This window comes from Pinus tabuliformis, chromosome 7 (genome assembly GCF_031772625.1).
Source record: "Pinus tabuliformis cultivar Carrire ecotype Pingquan chromosome 7, CPIR1, whole genome shotgun sequence".
NCBI classification, from domain to species: domain Eukaryota; kingdom Viridiplantae; phylum Streptophyta; class Pinopsida; order Pinales; family Pinaceae; genus Pinus; species Pinus tabuliformis.
In genome coordinates this window covers 738378599-738402686 of record NC_142293.1, presented here as the reverse complement: position 1 = coordinate 738402686, position 24088 = coordinate 738378599, and the positions used below count along the sequence as shown (strand labels likewise).

Here is a 24088-nt window from a genome sequence, read left to right as displayed (position 1 = left end):
GAGCATAGATAAGAAGGTATGCACTACACTTGCCTCATGTATCAGAACAGTTGCCCGCAAGCAGCATCTATGAGAGCCTGGCAAGGCCTTGTATCACCAGAATATACAAGCTTCCAACCTGGCACTGTTTTATTGCCATTATTATTTCTACTTGCAGCTTGCAAGACAACACCAAATGCTTGTGGGCAATGCACAACAGGCACACTGGTCAACATCTCTAGCCCAGCTTCAGATAAAGCTTTCTTTAACTTCTGCAGCCCTGTGATATCCAAAACAAAACCATCAGGTCGTTGCCAATAGCTCTGCATTCGATTCTGCCCGGCACTTAATGCTTCCAGTTTGGTTTCCAGCTTAAACCGGACTAGATTACTACCAACAGACATCTCTTTCTTAACTAGCTGTCCTGAACCATCACCATTATCCTTAACATGTTGTTTATTACTTCTCATCTGATCTTTTGTATCATGAGATATTTGTTCATAAGCATCCATTGATTCCTTCACTGTTTGTCTGCAATCCATGAACTGCATGCCTAAATCCTCCAGCATTGAGTATGCATCCAGGAATCTCTTTAGTGGCCGTGGTCCAATGACCAGCAAAGATTCATGAGGTTCATTCTTTAATAACTGCTTTCGCAGAGAAAGTATCCTTGCAAGACCTGTGTGGTGATCAGCATGAATATGTGATATCCATATAAACTTCAATGATTTGATGACATCATCAGCACCTCTCACTCCAAACCTAATGTTCATGTCATGGAAATTGCATTCAAAATGGGATTCATATTTAGTTCAATTACACAAGATATGAAAAGGCAAGCCATGGAAGCTTTTAAAGAATGTCAAAAATCTCAAAGACTGGCTATTAGATACGCAACTTACCTCCTTTTGAGCTGTGCCAAAGTTCCCTCTCCACAATCTAGAAGTATACCACCGTGGGAGAAAAGATTAATAAATATTGCACTGACATTACGATATTTTGATGGCTGAGAGGAGCCTGTACCTAAAAAGACCATCTCCATCACATCTCTGTTTATGCCCTCCAAGCACACAGGAATTTCATCACTACTATTACAACATTCTAATTCATTTGAAGATCTGAATTGGTTGCCCACAGAGGAATCATAAAAGCTTTTCTTTTCAGATTCTAATTCAGATTCGCACCACCCTTTCTGTAGCCAAGGCTCTTCCAACATAGTTGAAGAACTGGGAGGTTCAATCAGCTGAGGCTTTTCACATTGCTCCTTCAGCACTGGAGTCCACAGCTGGGCAATCTGTTTCGAAGCATCCACAATCTCTGGAATCTCAGAAAGCAGTTCATCAATGATATCTGATGCAGTGGGCAAACTGGGAACGGAGGATTGATCCAAACCAAGTTGAGCATAAGGGCGTAAGCGAAACTGAAACACGGGCACAAGTAAGCATATAATATCCTGGTCTTTAGCTAGATACATTCCAATGACATGAAGCATAATTTGGCAAATCCTAGAGAACAGAAGCATCATACAAACAGTAATATTACTGGAGTAAAATGACCAGCAATGCCATCATGATCATACTAAAGATTTCTAATACAATGGTGATACAAGCAGTGACATTGCAATTATCATAAAAGAAACACAGAACAGAAGAATATGAAATTCAAACTTTGTAACTAGGATGGGTTAGGTAGAAGCACTCCCGCTCGTTATAACGCTGATGTATACAATCTGATGAATTGCATATTAGTTATATATTTTACATTATATAGCAAGTCATTGACTGGATTAGTAGCATGTCTAACCAATAATAATTGACCAAGTTTGTTACCTTCATTTTATATAATTTATCTTATATATTCAGCTACTTTTACTCCATTAAGATTCAGAAGCCATCAAAATTAAGTTTCCAGGACAGGGGGACACAAGAACAAGGAAATGCATCAAGCAGACATGTGGATACATCCACCAAATTTTAGGAAACATCATGGGAATATCAAGGTCCCCGACATATGGTACGCTGTCAGAAATCCTAAAAAAAATTAAAATCAAAATATATGGAAAACAATAACAAGTCACAAATATGAACAATGAAAGCATGAAATAAATAATCACATTGGCATGTAAGTTGTAACCATCACAATTCATCAAACACTATTGTATTTCTCATTGAATCTATAACATACAAATGGTACTGATTAGTGTGTGTGAACATCAAAAAGTCACTCGAAGACCCAGTGGTCAATGCCTAACTTTAAAGAGTCAGAGTCTATCGTGATTCATAGCATTAAACTTCAAATTTAAAAGTAAGAAAAAAGTGATCAAATGAACATCAATGCTCAAACCACTGGACCTCTGCATCCGTCTGCTCTAGGTACACATCAGCAGAATGCAAGGGAATCTCAGTGCCACTATCTAAATCAGAGTTCCTCTGAATCAGTGTCACTTACAGCTTATCTCCAAGACTCCAGCAGTAATCTCCCATGTAAATCCCAGCATATCATAATGATAGTAAATGGGCACATTCTTCAAGTCTCCTATAAAGTGTTTGGTCTCAGCCGCTTTAGAGTTTGATTTTTGCTTTTCCTTCTTTTCACTTTTCCTAGGGACCTTGGGCAAAAATTGTGGGGTTCATTTTGTAATCATCCATTTCTGGGGAGGTGGGGACACTTAAGCATCCCCCAAAACAGAGAAATTTTCCCCATTTCTTGGGAAACATCCCACGTTGCATCTCATCAAGTTTTCCCAAAAGGGAGATGTGAGGAAACATCCCACAAAGACTAACACTATACCCCACCTAGGGGAATGCATCCCCATGTAACACTACATCAAATGAATATTGGGGATATCAAGGTTCATTAATTTCTGTATAAGCTATATTGTTCATATGTTTTGATTGAACCAAACATTTCATGATTTTTTTATTTGGTCTTTGTAACCACTCAAATTGTACGTTAAAGTGATGAAAGCTCCAACCTACATCATACAATCTAAGTGGAACCTCCATTGGTCATCCACTGTCACCTCAGCAACCCACCTTGCCTCTTTAAGGTGGCTCTACTTTGGCTTCGCAAGGGGCTCCCTAAGACTCACTAGGGGAGAACACAAGTAACCCCAGTGAATGAATTGGGTTTTTAATGTAATATCCCTAAGGAAAATTAACAGTAAATATGCAAAGAAAATAGACAAACACACCATGAAATTAAAACAAACCATCAGACCACGAAATTGGCATCCAAACTGCGTTGTCTACTCATTTTATTAAATGGAAAGAGGTGTACAACAAGGTGCTGGAATGTGTGCACCTGGGCTTGCTCTAGGCAAGCTAGCAAAAGCCCAAAATGAACAATGAAACACCCTCCTCCAATCTGCTGCTAATTCGGCCCAAGTGTTGCGTTGTAAATGCCCAAAAAGGTGTTGCTGCCTGAAATGATCTGTTGTTAGAGCCTTCCTTGCTGCTCAGAAAATTCCGGGAAATTAATCCTAGCCTCTACTCAAGAAACCCAAAATAACCCACGAAGGGTTTGGCCAAAGCTTGACCCCGGAATTTCAACCCTCTTGGGCTTGATTGGCTCTCCTGCTGGGTAAATCGACCCACCTGAAGATTCTGCTGTTGAATGCCCCAAAAATGTCTACAAGCCCTATCAGAAGACTTCCCAAGCCTTCCCACCGAATTTCCTCTCAAACAAACTCCCTATCTCCACAACTTCCCGAAGTGCCTCTAGCTGTGACTACGCAGTCCCTGCGCTACTATGACTCTCCCGCAGTTGTAACTCGATTCTCTGCTGCTGATATGAATTGGGATGAAGTAGAACTCCCTCCTAGGGTTGACACTTGAAGTCCACCGAAGCAAGGGCTGGGATTTCCGCTCGGAAACCCCTGGTGTGCTGAACAGCACATTCGAACTTGGCTCACTGCTCAAGCGTGCTCTTATCAAAAGACAAATTCTAAAAATGATAGATGATGAGCAAAATGAGAGCCCCTCCTTCCTTTTGTTGATTTCCCTCCAAGGCTACCCATGTGGGCCCACATCGAATTTCTGTCACCTTTTTTCGCTCTAATGAGAGCGTACTCTCCATGCGGACCGAAAATCCTTTGTGGTGGATCCCCAGGCCCACTTCTCCTAAGTGAAACAATGCAATACGCCAAAATTGAGCAAAATTCGATATTCACTTAGTGAAACACTAAGTAGGAATATCACAGTCCTCCCGCCAAAATGTTGCTTGTCCTCAAGCAATTGCAAAGAAGAATGTTGTAGTATATGTTCCCCCTCCCAGGTGGCATCCTCATTCGATAGATTCTTCCATCGGATCAAAAACTCCCTGATGACCCTGTTACGGAGATGTCTCTCCTTGGTATCCAAAATAGCCTCTGGTTCCAGCACTAAATGCCCTCATCATCCATAGTGGGTAACTTCGTGGCAATTGTAACCCATTCCCAGTGCCTTCTTTAGGCAAGACGCGTGAAAAACGTTGTGCACCCGGCTCCCCAGGGGTAGCTCCAATTCATATGCTACGTCCCACACCCTCTGAGTGACACGATAAGGCCCATAGTAGCAGGGTTTGAGCTTCTCAAACCCCTTCTGCTTGAGTGTAGGCTGTCTGTACGGCTAGAGCCTCAAGAATACCAAGTCCCCAACTTCGAACTGCCTCTCAACTCTGCCCCTGTATGCATAAAGATTCTGCTAATTTTGGGCCATTTTCAGGTTGTCCTTCAGAGCCCTCAAGATATCTTAGCACTCCTGTATCCAGTCCTTGGCCCTTGGGCCCTGTTGTCTCCAAACATAACGCCAGCAAAAGATAACGCATCATAACCATACAGAGCTCGAAATGGTGACATACCTATAGACATGTGATGCATAGTGTTGTAGCAGTATTCACCCAAGTGCAGCCACCGTATCCACACTCTCTGTTGCCCTGTCACATAGTTACGCAAGTAGCCCTCCAACCACTTGTTAACTATCTTCGTCTGTCTGAGGGTGGTAACTGGTACTCGGGGTGAGCTCAGTACCCACCAACGGAATAGTTTCCTGCCAAAACAAACCCATGAACTTGTTGTCTGTCACTGACGATGGTCTTCAGGAGACCATGTAGCCGAAACACCTCTCTGAAAAACAATTTGGCCACTTGTGAGGCCGAGTACCGGGCTGGAATGGCGAAGAAGTGAGCGTACTTCGTCAAGCGATCCACCACTACATAGATGCAGTCTTTGCCCTGTACTGTGGGCAGCCGGTAATAAAATAAAATCCATTGATATGCTTTCCCATTTCCCCTCCGGAATGGGAAGCGACTGCAATAGGCCCGCGGGGTGTGTCTGCTCTCCCTTGTTCCGCTGGCATGTGTCACACTCTCGGATATGCCTCAGAACATCATCCTTGAGGCCCTTCCACGCAAAGCGCTCCCTAATGGTCCAATATGTCTTTGTGAACCCCTGATGCCCTACTAATGGTGAATCATGAGCAGCCTGTAGAATCTTCTCCCTCAGTGGGGAGTTGGGTACCAAGTAAATCTGGTCTCAGTAGTAGATCACCTCATTCATCACCCGATATCGATCATCTGTCACCAACCCATCAAGGACTTCACATGCAACTTGTCCTTGGAGTACTCAACTAGTAACTGCACCCTCCAATCTGGGGCGATGCTCATCAAGGACAAAGTGGCTAGTCTCCTAGACAACGCATCAGCCACTACGTTGTGCTTCCCTTTGACATACTCAATGTCAAAGTCATACACCTGTAGTTTGCTCACCCACTTCTGCTGCCTCTCTTGTAGTTGTTTTTGCTCCAAAAAGAACCTGAGACTTTTGTGATCGGTCTTGACCTTTAACCTATTCCCCACCAAATACTGCTTGAACTTGGCCAACACATGCATGATGGCAGCGTCTCCTTATCATAGATGGAGTAAAGTAGCTCATGGGGTAGTAGCTTCCTGCTCTCAAACGCTACGGGGTGCCTTCCTTGCATCAATACGGCCCCCACACCCACTCCTCATGCATCACACTCCAACACAAAAGGCTAAGAGAAGTCAAGAAGTGCCAACACCGGACAGTTGCTCATGACCTCCTTAAGGCGATCAAATGCCTCTAGCGTTGTAGTGGTCCACTTAAAAGCCCCCTTCTTCGTCAAGTTTATGAGAGGTGCAACAACAGGGAGAAGCCCTTCATGAACTTCCTGTAATAAGTGCAAATGCCCACGAACCCCCTCAGCTCAGTCACATTCCGGGCTCTGGCCAATCCCGGATAGCTTTAATCTCCTCCTCATGCACTCTGACACCATCCTCCCCAATGATGTGCACTAGGTAAAGCATCACGGTCATCCCAAACTCGCACTTGGACAGCTTGGCATAGAACTGCTACTCCTCCAGAATGTGCAGTATTGTCTCAAGGTGCTACAAATGCCCTTCACACGCCCCGCTGTAAATCAGTATGTCGTCAAAGAACACCAACACGAACTTCTCACTCAACTGCCACGAAACACGTGGTTCATGCATGACTAGAATGTCGCAGGTGCATTGGTCAGCCCAAAGGGCATAACCAGGAACTCAAAGTGCCCATAATGGCACCGAAATGTTGTCTTCGGGACATCTTGGTCCCTCACCCGGATCTAATGGTACCCCGACCGCAAATCAATCTTTGAGAAGAACTTAGCTCCCCTCAACTCGTCCATTAGCTCATCTATACAGGGAATGGGATAGCGGTTCTTCATCGTCTTCTTGTTGAGGGCCCTGTAATCGATGCACATCCGTAAGGACTCGTCCTTCTTCTTCACCAGCACAACTGATGAAGCAAAAGGGCTAGAGTTGGGCCTGATATGCCCAAATGCCAACAGCTCGTGGACGGCCCTCTCAATCTCATCCCGATAAGCCTTGGGATGTCGATAAGGGGTAGTGATGACGGCCTGCACCCCTGGCTCCAACTCGATAGTGTGCTCAAACCCTCGGTCAGGTAGTTGTCCCGGTGGTATGTCCCCAAACACCATTGGATACCTGTCAAGAATAGCCTGTATCTCCGGATGTGGTGGCTTGGGCTTTCCCCAGCCTCTGAGATCCTCAACTCCACAGCCCACTCAATGTCTCCATGTCTCAAGTCAGCCTCCATCCTGTGGGCCGAAACAGTCTGTGGTGGGTAGGAGTGCATCCCCCGAAGCAACACCGTCTTGCCATCTGGCCCTACAAATTCCATCTCCAACTTCCTCCAGTTTGTTGTGACTCTGCCAAGCATATAGAGTCACTAGACTCCTAACACTGCGTTGGTGTCGGTGCATCCACCACAAAGAAGTGATCTGACATGGAGTAGTTCCCCATGGTCACTGTCAAGGCTGGCACTACATGGTCCTATCCCTAGGCCCAAGAACTGAGAATCCCTCAAACTCCTCAATTGTGATGCCCTTCCTCTGAACTAGCTGAGCATCAATGAAATTATGGGTAGCCCCACTGTCCACCATAACTAAGACACGATGCCCCTTAACAGTGCCTTTGATTCTCATAGTCAAGAATTTGGGTACCCCACGCAGTGATGCAAGGACCCCTCCAGTAGGAGCGAAGGAAACCCCCTGCTGGTGGTGGTGATCCTCCTCCCTATGGTGTTGCACTCTCCTCTCCACCCATCTCAAAATAGGTCTCATCCTCTGCATCGTTGTCAGAGAAGACCTCGATATAGTGGGCCTTGCTCGCTACACACCTATGGCCTGGTGCCCACGACTCCTGACAAGTGAAGCACAGTTTCCTCCTCTTGAGGTCTCTCCGGGTCTCATCATCCAGCTGCCCACACCCTTGATTGGCTCTCGGTGGTGGAGCCCTAATGTCCTTCCCCCTTTGCTGGAAACCCTGTCTAGGGCTAATGGTGCCCTTGCCCTGGGTAGGGCATCTTGTAAATCTCGGGCTCTCCCAACTGCATCTTGTAATGTAGTGGGCCTGTTGGACCTCACTAACCCACGCAATGGCTCTACTAGCCCATCCACAAACATGAAAATCCTCCTAGACTCTGACAAGTCAGGCACCATCACAAACAATCACAGAAACTCTGAGATGTAGGTTTTTGCACTCCGGTCTGCTTGAGCCTTGTCAGCTCCCCGAAATACTCCTCTGGATCCTTCCTCTCAAACTACTCCAACACCCTCCTAGTGAAATCATCATAGGCAGTCACTCCCGCATGTCCCAACGTGGTCAATCCGTGGAACCACTAGTCGTGGGCTTCCCCTTCCAGATGCAATGTGGCAATCTTGATTGCCTCTGCTTTTGTGATTTGCTTCAGCTGGAAATAAACATCCAGCTTTTCGACCCATGCCTTGGTCGAGCTCTTGGAGGACCCATCGAAGGTTGGGAGAAATAACCTCCCCACAGTGCGTTGCAAATCTGTCCTCTACATGTAACCTCCTCCATTATGTCCCTTGGGCTTGTTGTTGGACCTTACTAACCCACGCAATGGCTCTGATAGCCCATCCACAAACATGAAAATCCTCCTAGACTCTGACAAGTCAGGCACCATCACAGACAATCACAGAAACTCTGAGATGTAGGTTTCTGCACTCTCGGTCTGCTTGAGCCTTGTCAGCTCCCTGAAATACTCCTCTGGATCCTTCCTCTCAAACCGCTCCAACACCCTCCTAGTGAAATCATCATAGGCAGTCACTCCCACATGTCCCAACGTGGTCAATCCGTGGAACACTAGTCATGGGCTTCCCCTTCCAGATGCAACGTGGCAATCTTGATTGCCTCTCCTTCTGAGATTTGCTTCAACTGGAAATAAATATCCAGCTTTTCGACCCATGCCTTGGCCGAGCTCTTGGAGGACCCATCGAAGGTTGGGAGAAATAGCCTCCCCACAGTGCGTTGCAAATCTGTCCCCTGCATGTAACCTCCTCCATTTTGTCCCTTGGGCTTGTTGTTGCCCTTCAACTGACAGAAATATTTGAAAGTGATGGCCCTCCCAAAATCAGGCCCATAAGACTGATACTCCAAGAAATAGTCCCCATAAGGTGCCTCCTCCTGCTCTAGTTGCCCACCTGCTCCAAATTGTAGGAATGTAGGAATGGTGGATCTAGGGGGTGTATTCTGAATCAATGGCATGTTGGCATGGAGAGATGCATGGTGATGTGAGGTGCCAGATCCTTCTCCATAGTGGAAATCCCCTTGGACTCCCTTACCCTTGTTGCCATTGCCATTTCGCTGGCCCATTCCTTCAATGTTTTGAGACAAATCCTAATAGCTCCTTGAATGTGTTTGAGATATACTCCTCATCATTGTCAGACTTCAGCACCTTGATCTTACTGTCAGTATGGTTCTCAAACAACGCTTTAAACTACAGAAACTTCAAGACCTCATCCTTCTTCATGAAAAATATCTAGGTCTTCCTCGAGTGATCATCTCTGAAGGTGACATAGTACTTGTACCCACTAAGAGATACTATAGAGAAAGGATCACATACATCTAAATGAACAAGGTCCAATATACCCTTAGCCCTGTTATCTCTATTAGGAAAAGATGACTTGGCATACTTTCTAAGTGTGCAACCCTTGCACACCTCATGTTGATCCATGCTACATTGTGGTAGTCTTGTTGTTATCTCCTTAAGAATCTTCAGTGCCCCATGGTGCAAATGTCCCATGCGCTTATGCCATAACTCTCCAAGCTCACAACCTGAGTCACGACCTCCTCTATTAGTCAATGTTGCATTTGTCTCAAACATTAATCTATACAGGCTCTTGTGCCTATTACCTAACCCCAATCTACTTCGCCACCTTGGAGTTTGAGGGTGCAACCCTTGCACACCTCATGTTGATTGACGCTACATTGTGGTAGTCCTATTTCTATCTCCTTAAGAATCTTCAGTGCTCCATGGTGCAAATGTCCCATGCACCTATGCCATAACTCCCCAAGCTCATTGCCTGAGTCACATCCCCCACTATTACTCAATGTTGCAGTTGTCTCAAACTGTAATCTGTACAGGCTCTTGTGCCTAACCCCAATTTGCTTCGCCACATTGGAGTTTGAGGGCTTTATAAAAACCCTACCTTGTCTGAGGATCACCTCATACCCCTCATCTTCCCGTGTTGAAACTGAAATGAGATTCTTCTTAAGCCCAGGTACATAAAGAACATCTCTGAGATATAGAGGGTTTTCAGACTTCCTCTCAAAACGAATTGTACCACCCCTCGACCCGATACTTGCCATCGTCTTCCATCTCAATATTGAACCCCATGTCCTCTGATAGTTTCCTAAAATATTTCTTATTTCCTGTCATATGACAGGACGCACCGCTATCCACATACCATACATTGGTAGCCATTGAACTTGCCATACAAGCAATGAGTGAAAACTCCTCCACAAAATTAGAAGGGAACTCATGTATCTCTGCAAAGGCTGCTACTTGGTCCCTCTTGGACTCTTTCTTCCTATTAGGGCATTTTGTAGCGTAATGCCCAAACTGGTGGCACATAAAACATTTGATCTTGCTAAGATTCTTTTTCTTCTTCTCTCCCTTAGAACTCAACTCACCGCCACCACTACTCTTTTTACCCTCAAACTTGGTCCCTTTGTTGGCTAGAGCAAAATTTGCTTCATCTTCTTAACATGAGATCCAAGTTGAGTTTGTCTACGAATCTCCTCCTAAACGTAGTCACCCCACAAGCATTCCCAATCTAGAAGGTTTTCTCAGGCACATAATGTTGAAATTTCTAAGTCTAACCCGTTAGAAATTCTTCCTGCACTATCTGGTTTATTTTACCTACTTGTTTAATTACTTAACAAGTTATTTAACCATATCAATACTGAAAATAAACACAAGTACAGTCTCAACCATCTACAGATCATCAACTAAAAGAATAGACAAACACACAAGGGACACCGTTATTTTGGACAATTGTCCCAGAAAAAAAACCAACTTAGGAAAACCGGTGCAGCAGTTCTAAGGGTTTTATTATTAAGCAGCTTTCTTGAGTACAACTAGGTGCCAAATTGGCTCACCCGACAAAGAAATCAATCTGGCAGTGATACCTCTCTTTGGAAGCAGATATTCGACAAGTCTGCTCCATGAAAATCTCTCCAATGCCTCTTTGAGGCTCTGCGTTAGCCCTCCTGGCCTCTGCGTCGGCCTAGAACCCTCTGCATCAACCTTCTAATGCTCTGTGCAGGTTCTCTGGTCCTCTGCGTCACTCACGTAGACCCTAGTAGCCTCTACGCAATCCCTCTGGCCCTCTGCATGGCTCCTGTTGGCTCTGTGTAGCCTTCTCTGCCTCTGCGTTGATCCTTCGGCACTATCTCTGCCTCTCTGCTATGCACTCACTGCCCCTCACTGCAACTCTGATCACTGGTTCGATTTCTCTCAGCAAACCTCGCTCCAGAAAATCGAACTAACTGATCAATCTTGGTGTATCTCCAACTGACCCTCAAGCCTCCTCTTATACTTTTTTTGTTGAGTCTTCAATGACCAAGATTAAATCTCTAATCAACGGCTAATATTAGATTTGGCTTGATCCATGTCATTTAGAACCTTCTCCCAGTTTTATATTAATACCCATTAATATTTTTATTTTCCTAAGTTTAGACTTAGGAACCCATTAAAAATATTAATTATTGTAATATCTTATCTCTCTAACGGGTGGAATTTCCCAAACCATTTCTGGGTCTTGGAGATCTCATGTGCTTTAGCCTCTCCACCAATTTTCATTGCTAGATCACATCGATGCTACCCCAAATCAACACATAACCCATCTGTGAAGGCTTGCCATGAGTTGGTGAAACCCAACAGAGCAAAATTCACCAAATCTCTATCTGGAACTGTCTCACCCACACCAACCAACTCTTCCTTTACCTTGGAAAACTTGGTGAGGTAAGAAACTACAAAATTTGACTCGAACATTTTAATGCTTCTAAGCTTGTCTTTCAGTCCAGCTTTCAGGCCTCGCTCAAACCCCAATAAAGACCAATGATGGCATTCCACATTTCTTTGGCATTCTTCTTCCCAATAAGGTGAGGGATTATGTGGCCTTTAACTCCTTCCAAGATAATCCTTCTTTCCTTGGCATCCATTTTATTATGCTAAGCCAGTTGCTGAGGCTTTATTGGTGTGCTAGGACGTCATCAACAAAATCCCAACCCCTTGTTCCTCCAGCACCACTGCTATCATTTCATGCCATGAACAAAAGTTGGACGCATCATTCAACATGTCTTCAAATTTGAGACCTCGATATGCCATACTGCCAAATCGAAATGTTGAATACAAATCACACTACCAGAAACAATGTGCATCGCTCAAAACTCTAACAGCTAAATCGATCTGATAACTTGCTGCCTCTAAATCAAAAATCTACTCCTGAAGAAAAAAATCTATGCTTGGTCTTCAATCACAAACTGAGCTCTGATACCATGTTAGATTTCCTTAAAACCCGGTAAACTTATTTGCAATTTTCTAAGTGTAAAAACCCAATAACACAAATAACTAACATTCTGGAAACTTAAATCACATACACTGAGTTTTCTAACTTAATATGCATAGCATAAAAATAAATCAGAAGACAAACACATCAACACATAGAACACAAGATATACATAGGAAACCCCAACTCCGAGGAAAACCTACAATCTTGTGTCTTTATTATTTTCTTTAGCAAAGGATTTTCTTTTGAGAATTACAACAAGGGAGAAACTTCCCTTTTATCACAAGAACAATTGATCAATCCTCCAAGATGCATGAATCCCCCTACCCGCGCACTAGATCTGCAAAATCCCTACGCAGATCAGCAAAACTGCACACACGTGCAAGCACAAATCCTCTCTCCTACGCACACGTGCAAATGGTGTGACTACACAAGGGCTATAAGTGCTCGACCCTCACTTGATTTCTTCTACTATAAAGTCTTCACTATTGTTGTTATTGCTCCTCATATGTACATATTTTCGATTGGGTTTCCGTAGTAATAGATCAAGCACCCATTTTTAATCGACATCGACTCCTCAAATGCGGGTCATAGGTTCGAGTGGCTAGAGGTATAACAATGGAGGCATGGCTTATGATTGTATGGAGATTTCATAAGGCAGACTCAAATCTATGAGGATGTCTACATTGATGTTTAATAGAATTGGGCATTTTCAATTGTTTCAGTGTGTCAGTTTGGGGATTGTGCAAGGTTCATTAGCTATGAAGGAGGGTGAAGAGGAGAGATTATGGTTGCAATTTACAACTAAAATAAAAAGTCAGGGAATTGGCTTCACAACTACCACATGGCCATGGTTACCAAGAGTATAACCTTTGAATTGAAGTCCAATAGGAGAACCCTTCAGCCTCTCACAAAAATTGCTTGCATTTTAGCAACAATCTCTTTCCATTAAATTATAAACTCTACCAATTGTATTTTATTGTTCTAACTATTGCCAATATGAATCACTGGAGTAATCATGGAGCCCAAATAAGGAGCAGTTATTCTCAGGTGTCGAATTGAGCTTTTTCGTTTCCATGTGATGCCTCAATTATTTGACTAGCAATATTTGGAGTGCTTATGTGAACCTGAGATGCAAAGAAATCTATTGTCCCTTGTTCAAATTCACAAGCAAAGGCCACTCTATTCAGATCTTTGATAGCAAAGATCTATACAATGAAATGTTGTCCAGGAGCGTGGTTTGCTAGTTGATCCTGCGAGACGAGGTGTGGTAGCATCGACTACTTTCTTCAAAACATGATTTTGTTCTTGTTCTTGATCTTCATTTCAAGGAGGAACATTTGGGCACAATGCAACTAGTGGCACCAAGTTGTCAATGCCAAGAAACGTGTAGTTTGTATCATTGGTTGGATGGTGTTACATCATATGACCCACGAGGGTTTCATTCCTTTGTGAACCAAATCTGCAATGGAATTTTGGGCAAGTGTGATGATGATTTTGAGGAAGGACCAATAATGCTATATCAAATACGGTATTGTATAATACCTATCCACTACCAATCACCATTGATGTGTATAGCATGACCAGTTACCCATACCAAGCTTCCAAGGATAATAGATGAGATTCAAGAATGGTTAGTCCTTGGCTGAGATCTATTTAGAAGTCAAGCAGAGATGGAGAGATGTGGAATGAGAGTTTGCGCCAATAGATCTCACGAGGTAGATAGGAACGCAAATGGGAAGAGCGAGCATGAAGAGAAAGGGCACAATAATCGTGACAATACCCACGTCAATGGCCACAAAACTAGTGATTCAAACAAAATCAACCAAGGAAAGAAGGAGCCTCACTCTGATACCACTTTTAGACTCACGAAATGGAAGACAGGATTTGATAAGGCGCGAGATACAATATTCATTCATATGATACACATAAATACAATTTCTTATGACCCTTGGGTTTCATCTTCCAAGAGGTCTCTTGGACTCCCTATGAATCTTCAAGTTCACTTGTGGCTTTTGGCCTTCCTCACAAATGAACTATGTCACAGGATTCACCGAATTTCAACCATGAGGTTTGAAATTGGGCAAACCTCAAAAAAAAATTCAAGTTCGTTCAAGTTTGTCGAACCTAAATTCCAAGAGGTCTCTTGGATTCCCTATGACTCTTCAAGTTCACTTGTGGACTTTGGCCTTCCTCATAAGTGAACTATGTCACAGAGTTTAGCAAATTTGAACCATGAGGTTCGAAATTCGGCGAACCTCAAAAAAAATTCAAGTTCATTCAGGTTCGTCAAACCTAAATGCCAAATCTAAACATGGAATTCAACAAACTCGAAGTATGCCCAGCTGCAAACAAAAAAACCCTTGCTCATTTGGTTCTTTACATCTTGCCGCTAGAAGTTCACCCATTAGTCAACGAACTATAGTTGGCTGCAAATAAAAAAAAACCCTCTATCTAGTATATTCCATCGTGAATTGGCAGCTAACCCATTGTTTAAAGAATTCGTAATATACTAAGTTGCAGGAGAAAAAAAACCCTTGCTCACTTCAGTTCATCATGCCATGGCACCAACAGCTAACTAATTCTTCAGCCCAAATCCATTAACCTTTTGTCATTCTTATCTACTCAAGGTCGGCTCATCGTTACAATTTCTTTATCATTCATGGTGCATCACACAAATTGTTTTGGATTCTTGCAACCAAGAGAGTTGAGACGATTCATGTAGAGGGTGGTCATATCTAGGGGCGATGAGAGGAATTATTACGCCCTACCTGCATTTTATGGGCACTTGTCTGCATCAGACCAGTATCCGCGAAAGAATCATCGAGAGGTCCTAATTATTTCAAACTACTTGCTAAATTATATATATTTATTTTTCTAATGTATATTTATTTATTTAAACAAATAAAAAATGTATGTATATATATTATATATATATAAATATATATATATATTGAGTTTATATAATGAAATAATCCAAATTCACATAATCCCTAAGGATTTTATTTCCAACAAAAATCTTCATTATAATCAAGTTAGTAGACTAGTACGACTAACTCAACAAGTTCACACTTCCACCCTCACAAATCATTAGCTCGTACTGAAAGGAGAAGTTACCCAAAAATGGAAGGAATAATGTTTTGCAAGGTACCATGCTATTCAAATGAGTGAAGAACCCAACTATGAGGCACTAGAGTTACAAGATGTCCATAAACAACATCATGAAGTACATAATAAACCAAACAGACTTCCATCTAAGAGACAAGTGGATCTAAGAGCCAACAATCCACCATTTATTAGACACCAGAGGTACCCTTGCCAATAGAAAATTGAAATTGAGAGGTTGATTCAAGATGAAAGAATAGAACAAAGCACTTACTCAGCATCAGTGATCTTGGTCTAGAAAGAGGCCTATTTTCCATGTAGATCCAAAGTTAAAGAAGTCACAGATCAATTTCAGTTAACAGAGGTCCTTCATATCCTCAAGTATAACTTGCACATGATGAAACAACAAAAAGAGGGTCAAATGCAGATGGGACAAGAAAAGAACCCTTTGAAGCCAACTTCACTCTCCAACATGAAAAACACTCAAAAAAGGAACCTTTTGAAGCCAACTTCTCTCTCCCTTTGAATATTAGTATGCTGAAGGGAAGCCCGAGATGCATTATTTATAGTTTTGAGGCTCATTTTCGAGGTAGGGATAGTGTAGATGCTTCTAGGGTTTTGTTTTTGCATTTTTTGTGACTTTTAAACTTTTTGGCCCAAAATATCATTGTTTGTACCTAAAATGTTTCTAGAAATTCTGAAACGTTTTGGTTGAGTACTAAGACATGCGACTGATGTTTCTGGATGTTGAAACGACATTTTAAAAAAATGGAAATGTCCCAGGAATGTTTTGGTGGCATTTCGGTCGTGTTCCCCTCCATTTCAGTTGCAAAACGGAAACAAAATTTCAAGGGACCTCTAGAGGTGTTTCCAGTAACTTCGATGCCTAGTAAAGATCCAGATCCTGGCACAGTATCAGGAGTACTTCTAAACCCACACTATACCCTTGCAAAGAACTACCACTGAGGAATTATCGACTTCTTAGAATTATGTTAAGCATAATAATGAACAATGCAAAAGTGATGCAGGAGCATCTAGGGGTATCTTCAAAATAGAAATTTCCGAAAGTCATGCAGAAAAGTCTCTAGAACTTATAAAAGCTAGAAAAATCTCTAGGATTTCTAAATTATGTAAAAGCTCTAAAAAAGCATTGTAATCGTGAATTTAATAAGTAGTTGAGACAAGATCTATTTTGAAGGGATAAGAATAATCTCTTGGGATCTCTAGAGTTTCTATTCTCAAGAATAAATAGAGATGTATGTGCATGTTTAGAGATATATAAGTAGAATAGGAGGTAGAGATAGATGGCGAGGATGGCCAAATGCATGTTGTAAATCAGGCCAGGCATTTGTATATTTGAATGTTGGTTAATGAATAGCATCCTTATATGCTTGTAATCCACTATGTATATGGTTGAATTGGTAATAAATCTCTGTGCATGTGTGTGAATCCAAGACAATTATAGTTGTGTTTATTTCTCCTCTGTTGAGTATGTGTTGAAGCCTATTAAAAAGGGCGCTTGTCTTTGCATGAAATTCATAAGGAATCGACGTGTTGATTTCATATATGTGAATTTCTATAATATATTATTTTAGATTGCAACAATTAAGGTGTATTGAATCGTGCAACTGATTTGTGTAAAGTTCGTTGGAGATTAATTTGGGCTCGTGTTCCTGTAATGGTCATGGAGAAGACAGGCGCATGCCCTATATGAAAACAACAGAGAAGTTAAATAGCCGGAAAGTTGAATTTTCATTGCATCAGTTCATGAATTTCGTGTCAGGGTAGATTTGGCGCAGTGGTATCAGAGTTGTTTAGCTCTTCCAAGAAGAGTGTCAGAGAGCAGAGAAGAGAGTTGTGTAGCAGAAAGAGGTTGGAGAATTGCAGCAGTGCAATAGGTAAACTGATTTTTAAATTTTTGAATTGATTTGTGCAGAGGAATTGATGTTTGCAAGTAGCAGTTGAAGGAGTGTGATAGTGGAGCATAGCTTGGAAGTGTGACAAAGAGAACAAGTGAAGAAAGAATTGTGGCAGAAGAACCTTGTAGTAGAGGAAGCCGGGAACAAGTAGAAGTTCTCAAAAGAAGTAAACTGAGTAAGTGCAACAACCAAAGAAGCAGAGGAGCACTTGAGAAGGTTCTAAGGAGAGAACTTGATAAAATACCAAAAGGTCAAGCTAGTGACGAAAGCTTGATAAGGTATTGAGTAGCAAGAAGAGGAGGTTTGCTAAAGAGGAGAGGGTTGGTTGCAGTTCACTGTTGTGCATGGAGAAGCTCACAAGGACAGAGACAAAGATGGCTACGGAGGGTCATTACAAAGGTTTAGGTGAAAGCCACATGAGAAGGAAGGAAGATGTCAAGTCAACTGACATGAAGAGGAAGATGAGTGATGAGGAGTTCAATAGGGAACTCGCTGAGATTAAAGTACAACTGGATGTACTTATGGAACGGCTACAAAGATATGAGGAAGACCAGAAATGCGGATGGATTTTTAAGAAGAAAGTTAAATGGTCGGTTAAGGAATTGTTTGCAAAAAAGTTGTGGAAGAAAATGAGGCACATGATAAGAACCTAGTTGAAAGAAGGGGAACTCAAAGCAGTTGAGTACGAGGTAGAAAAAGTGCAATATTGTGAACCAAAGAAAGGGCCATTGCTTGGAGAGAATGAGGATGAAGCAGTGGATGAGATCCAAGATTCTCATATTTTTAAAACTAATGAATTTTTTGTGGATGCAGGTATGGAAGATGGTGGACAGTTACCTACAGTTGTCACAAAATTAGAGGAAGAGCAGAATGCAAATTCTGTTACAGGTGATGAAGGTGAAGGAGGACATAACTCTTATTCTGTTCTACGCCAGGATGTAGAGCAACACTTAAATGCAACTCTCGTGAAAGGAGGAACAAAGAGAAATGATGAACATGAAGTTGTGATTAGGGAGATAGAATCTATGTTATTTCTCGAAGATGAAATCCAGTGTCGCACCCAACATTCAAAGCAATTTTTCAGAGATTTTGAGGAAGAGATGGCATTTTTGGAAAGCTGGTTGGCAAGAGATGAGGGTTGCATAGAGTTGCAAAGTCAGCTGGTTTGAAGAAAAATATTATAATTTCATACAGCAGTACTAGTAACATGCCTGAAAAGAAGATGCAACAAGCAAAAGTTGACAAGAAGCTTCAGTCAAGAATCAAATTCGACAAAGAGATTGATGAGCTGTGGAAACTTATGAAGCAACATGCCAAGAGAATGTATGGCAAGGAGAAGAAGACATTCAGCCTTAGAATGCAGTCAGCTGAGAGAAATTATGTCAACAAATTAAATGAACAACAACAAAATAAAGTCTGGGACCGAGGCAGAATGAGTAAAGGAACTTTTTTCTTTTCCCCAGGAAAGATCAATTACAATTTAAAGTTCAGGATCCTGGAGGAGCTGTTACAGTAAAGTAACAGACCTCATAGACAGGAGTCTATGAATAATTTTCTACCTTGAGAGTCTGATGCAGGAGCATCTAGGGGTATCTTCAAAATAGAAATTTCCGAAAGTCATGCAGAAAAGTCTCTAGAACTTATAAAAGATGGAAAAATCTCTAGGATTTCTAAATTATGTAAAAGGCTAAAGCTCTAGAAAAGCATTGTAATCATGAATTTAGTAAGTAGTTGAGACAAGATCTATTTTGAAGGGATAAGGATAATCTCTTGGGATCTCTAGAGTTTTCTATTCTCAAGAATAAATAGAGATGTATGTGCATGTTTAGGGATATAGAAGTAGAATAGGAAATAGAGATAGATGGCGAGGATGGCCAAATGCATGTTGTAAACCAGGCCAGCCATTTGTATATTTGAAGGTTGGTTAATGAATAGCATCCTTATATGCTTGTAATCCTTTATGTATATGGTTGAATTGGTAATAAATCTCCGTGCATGTGTGTGAATCCAAGACAATTATAGTTATGTGTTTATTTCTCCTCTGTTGAGTATGTGTTGAAGCCCATTGAAAAGGCGCTTGTCTTTGCATGAAATTCATAAGGAATCCACGTGTTCATTTCATATATGTGAATTTCTATAATATTAATATATTATTTTAGATTGCAACAATTAAGGTGTATTGAATTGTGCAACTGATTTGTGTAAAGTTTGTTCGAGATTAATTTAGGATTGTGTTCCTGTAATGGTCATGGGGGAGACAGGCGCATGCCCTATATGAAAACAACAGAGAAGTTAAATAGCAGGAAAGTTGAATTTTCGTTGCATCAAGTTCATGAATTTTGTGTCAGGGTAGATTTGGTGCCATCAAAAAGTTATCCGTTGTCATATTGACATATACAATGCTCATCCTATTCAGAAACTCATCATTGATGATGTTCAAGCTTCATGGAACACCTAATACTTTGGAGGCAGTGACTTCTTTTCCCAAAAGCAATCAGCAGAATGGTAGGCTTTTCTTCACGGTATTTGGAATTTAAGAAAATTAGGCAAGCTTTAATGGAATTAATTTATTTATACTTATAGTGTACACCATCAAGAAACGGAATTTCGTTCAGATTCTTATGTTATTTTAAGGGAACACCCAATTCACTCTATGGCAAAATCATTTATTAAGCTCTCCATTCCAGGGGTTGAAAGTTAGTACCCCCGGGCTAGAAAAGACATACTTACATACACGTGAAGTACATACATGCATATAAATGATTTTTTCATTGGTATTTCAAACAAAAAAATTCAAAAAGTTCCCCTTCTAGATGGCATACATTACTCTAGAATCTAGACCTTAGAGAATACTGAATACCAAAATGAAACACATGTATATTTCATTGCTGATAATAGACTGTGTCCATAGATCATACAAAATATACTCAAGCTCCTGACTCGTAACATTCTTCCAACAAATACAGACAACTTTAGAGAAAGACAACTTTTGAAACTTGAATGATGCACAATATGTGTGTTGTTTTGAGCTATGTGGGAATCATTTTAAGCATTTTCAAACTCAAATGATGCAAATGTGTCTATGTGTGTGTGCGGTTTTAACCATCTAAGAAAACTCCATACCTTCAGTAAGTTAGCAGCAGGAATGATACCATGAACCTGAAAATAAAAGAATGATGGTAGTTCAAAATACTTGAAATGGGCTAAAGAAAATATTTCCATTGAGACACCCCACACTTGTAATAATCAACAACTACAAAAATATATGAGTCACTAGTAACTAAAAATTTAATGTCCAACAGGCTGTCACAAACCTGGTTCATTTGACCAGAAGCCCCTTCTGACTTGTTTGCAACATTGAGAGAACGAAAACCAGGAACAGGGAAAAGTTGTGGGCAAAGGAAATTAAGCCGTGTTGAAATTCTTGCACTGGACTTTAGAATTGGAAATTCCATGTTCTTTCTGTCAAAATGAGGAATAATAACAACAAGAAACTGCATTCATGAGTTCTTCAGAAAATTCTTATTAAAAAAATTTTAGTAATTGTATATCGATCAACAGTGTCACTTATTAGCAATATATACTATAGAAAGCTTCATGTGGCTTACCAATCTACATAGATGTATGTATGTAAAGCAAATATTCATGACAGTATAAAGCAATAAGTCACTCAATAAAAAAATTATATTTATATGGATTGCATACTCTTCATGTCCAGCCATAATGTGTTCAGCATCCCCAAATTTCGACATCCATTGCACATATTCTGGATATTTAGTGACAGAAGCAGGCGTGAGATGAACAACACAATTCACTTGTTTCTGAAGGTTCTCAGATGCATTGTCAGCGCCTGGAAAATAATTCCTAAAAGCAGGTGCAGAGAGCAAATCTGGCAAATGTGAAATAGAAGGGCAATCAACGAGGAGGATAATAGGACCAGGGGATGATGGCCCCATCACATCACCTGGATGTACCTACACAATTACAAGACCACATGAAAATAAGCTCAACAAATCTGTTAGATAGGATTGCAATTTGCTACTACTCGACCACACCGAACACACAAAAAACATAAGATAAAGAATATGCAATGTATGAAGAAGATTGATGATGGATGAGGTAACTGCCAAAAGTCCCTGCATTTCGCATACCATTCCATTCCCATTGTCTGACATCACAGACTTTCCAAGCTGCAGCTCCCGATACTTAGGCCCTGGCTTTAACCCCAGTGCTTGAGCCTTTGAGGGATCAAATTTTCCTTTGATATCAGGCAATTCACAGATGTATACTACAGCAATATCACCAGGCTTATATCTCGCCTGGATTCCTGAGTTAGTTTCTTCAGTTTCAGATAACCTATCTGATCCTAAACGAGGACGCTTTTGAGATAAATTTGCACTTTCCTCTTCATCTTTACTATCAACCTCCTTGGAAATCTGTATACTGTTCTTTAGTTCCCCGCAGCTTCCTACAGCATTAGGAAATAGAATAACAGCAGATATCTGCACAATCTCATCTTTAACAAGTATAATTGAGTTTGTTGATATGCTTCCATTTGAATTGTGATTCACTGCCCTCTCTTCCGAGACATGCCCTGGACCAAACTATTGGTGTGAACAACAGCAGAATTTGGAATAAATGACCGCATTGCACCAGTTAAAAATTCTAAATCTGATGGACCCCAGATGTTAACCTGTTAAAACATAGGAACCTACAAATTTTAGAACATGATAAATTTTCACTAGTATAAGGATGTCTTAATACTTTAGTGTTCAATTTGACCTCCTAGAAAAAATCTCCCAACGCAAAAGAGGGTATAAAATTTGCTTACTGTCATTCCATCATCCCCTATGCCAGCCATCGTCAGGAGAAGACCTGCAAAGCACGATCATGGTGTAATTCCATTTGTGATTGCTTGAGAAAATCATAATCTAGGAATAGACACCAATTCAAAAAAAAAAAGGATCACTCCTGTTGCCTGCATATCAACCCTAGTTCTGCGTACAATAGATAAAAACTGACCAAATATTCCGACAACTAACCTGGAATGCCACCCGCAGTTTCTGAGCAAACCCGTGTAAGAAATATGTGATCTAACTGAGAGCCAACCCTTATAGGTTATCAGTCCATGTGCATAATAATCTTATCAAATCTAAGAGCGTGATATTTTGCTATTGGGTGTCTAACGGCTCAAGTAAACTTGAATATTTTATCTTACAGAGAAGGCAGACACATTAAGAAAACAATGATTTATAAAGCTGTATATAAGTGATCCAAATAACACTAATTCAAAAGCACAGCTTACTCTTGATAGCTTGAATTTGTGTTCAGCAGAGAAGCGTTGCAGCCCCTGATACAAAAAAGAATAGTCCATTCAGAGACATGTTGACCAGATTTTATGTTCAAATACATTGAAAATACCAGCACGATTACCCATACTTTTAACCCAAAAGCCGCATAACCTATGACTGTAAGCGATTCATTGAGTTCAAAAGGAAGCGACTAGCTGGCCTGTTTTGTCTAGGAATCAATAGTTGCAAGTACCAACCAGTAGTCACAGTTTCAAAACCCACAAAGTGCTTCAATTGCCTTCGCGACATGGATTCAATCGGTAATTTTAACGCTATACCGAAAGCAGATATCCCCACCATCGGGGACTCCAGTCCTGTGTGGAAAGCTCTCTATTTTTTTATGGCCTGGTAAAGCTATGATATTTTAGTTGAACTTGAACTCACCTCTCCAGCATTGAATATGAATCGCTGTTGATCAAAAAACAGCAGAACAGATGGGGATGTATCTTGCGTATCCATCCCAGTCCCCAGAATCTGTAACAAAGATAGCGAGGACAAAACCTCAGAAACCTAAAGCCAATAAAATAAAATTTAAAAGCAGGTTGGTATGATTCAGCTGTAAAGGCCATAGCATAGCACGCCACCCACATGGAGGCGTGAATAAGTGGTTAGACCAGACGCAAGTCCTGTGTGATTTTGACAGAATAATTACCCCATGTTGTAACAGTTTCGCCAAGAATTACACCATGTTTTGTCAGCTTAGCCAAGAATTATCTCGTGTTTATGTACAATAGTTCACCCTTATGGTGGAGCGGGCTGCTTGTGATGCCCAATCTCTTCAGGCCAGTTGCAATGTTTCTGTTTGATGATGAAAGATGTACTTCAATAAAATAAAATAAAAGGCGGGTGAAAATGCTAACCTGTATGTAACAAATGGTATTGACTGGATTGACATTCCTGGTCTTAAGCTTCAGCTGCTTTGGGGCCCCTTTGTCCAGTCCTTCCAACCTCTTTTTATTGAAACCTTTCTCTTCATTCTCCTCGATATCCAGAGTACGTTTTTTCGCTATGGTGTTCTCTGAGGTGCCTTCTGTTCCGGTGAGCATCCCTCTTTTGTGGGGTGTATATTGTTTTCCAGGTTTTCTTCTTCCTGCAGCAGCAACAACAGTAGAAAAGGGGTGAAGGATACTACGGGGTGAGATTGGGACTTCAACAATCTTCTGGTTGAAAGGAATGAAGTGGGATTGTAAAAGGAATAAAGGCCTGAAACTAGTAGTTTGAACTTGGGATGGGCCATTTATAATTTTATTACGATGGCCCTTCTCTCTAAATCAGTGTCCCTCTGTCTCGTCATTTATATGTATAATTTAAAAGAATGTAGAACAATGATGCATAGTGCACATATTGGTTATTAGAGAAAATA

The 24088-nt window shown here is 41.2% G+C and overlaps 1 protein-coding gene across 1 annotated transcript; it reads right to left on the bottom strand.

The window, feature by feature from the left end:
• Positions 1 to 24088, bottom strand: LOC149249640 (tRNAse Z TRZ4, mitochondrial-like). Its single transcript, XM_089458743.1, is given in 12 exon segments — positions 1 to 741; positions 882 to 1399; positions 20498 to 20533; positions 20689 to 20836; positions 21080 to 21348; positions 21526 to 21980; positions 21983 to 22067; positions 22206 to 22249; positions 22417 to 22471; positions 22680 to 22724; positions 23110 to 23199; positions 23586 to 24088. Coding segments are annotated over 12 exon segments (2631 nt in total). The 5' UTR covers positions 23772 to 24088; the 3' UTR covers positions 1 to 41.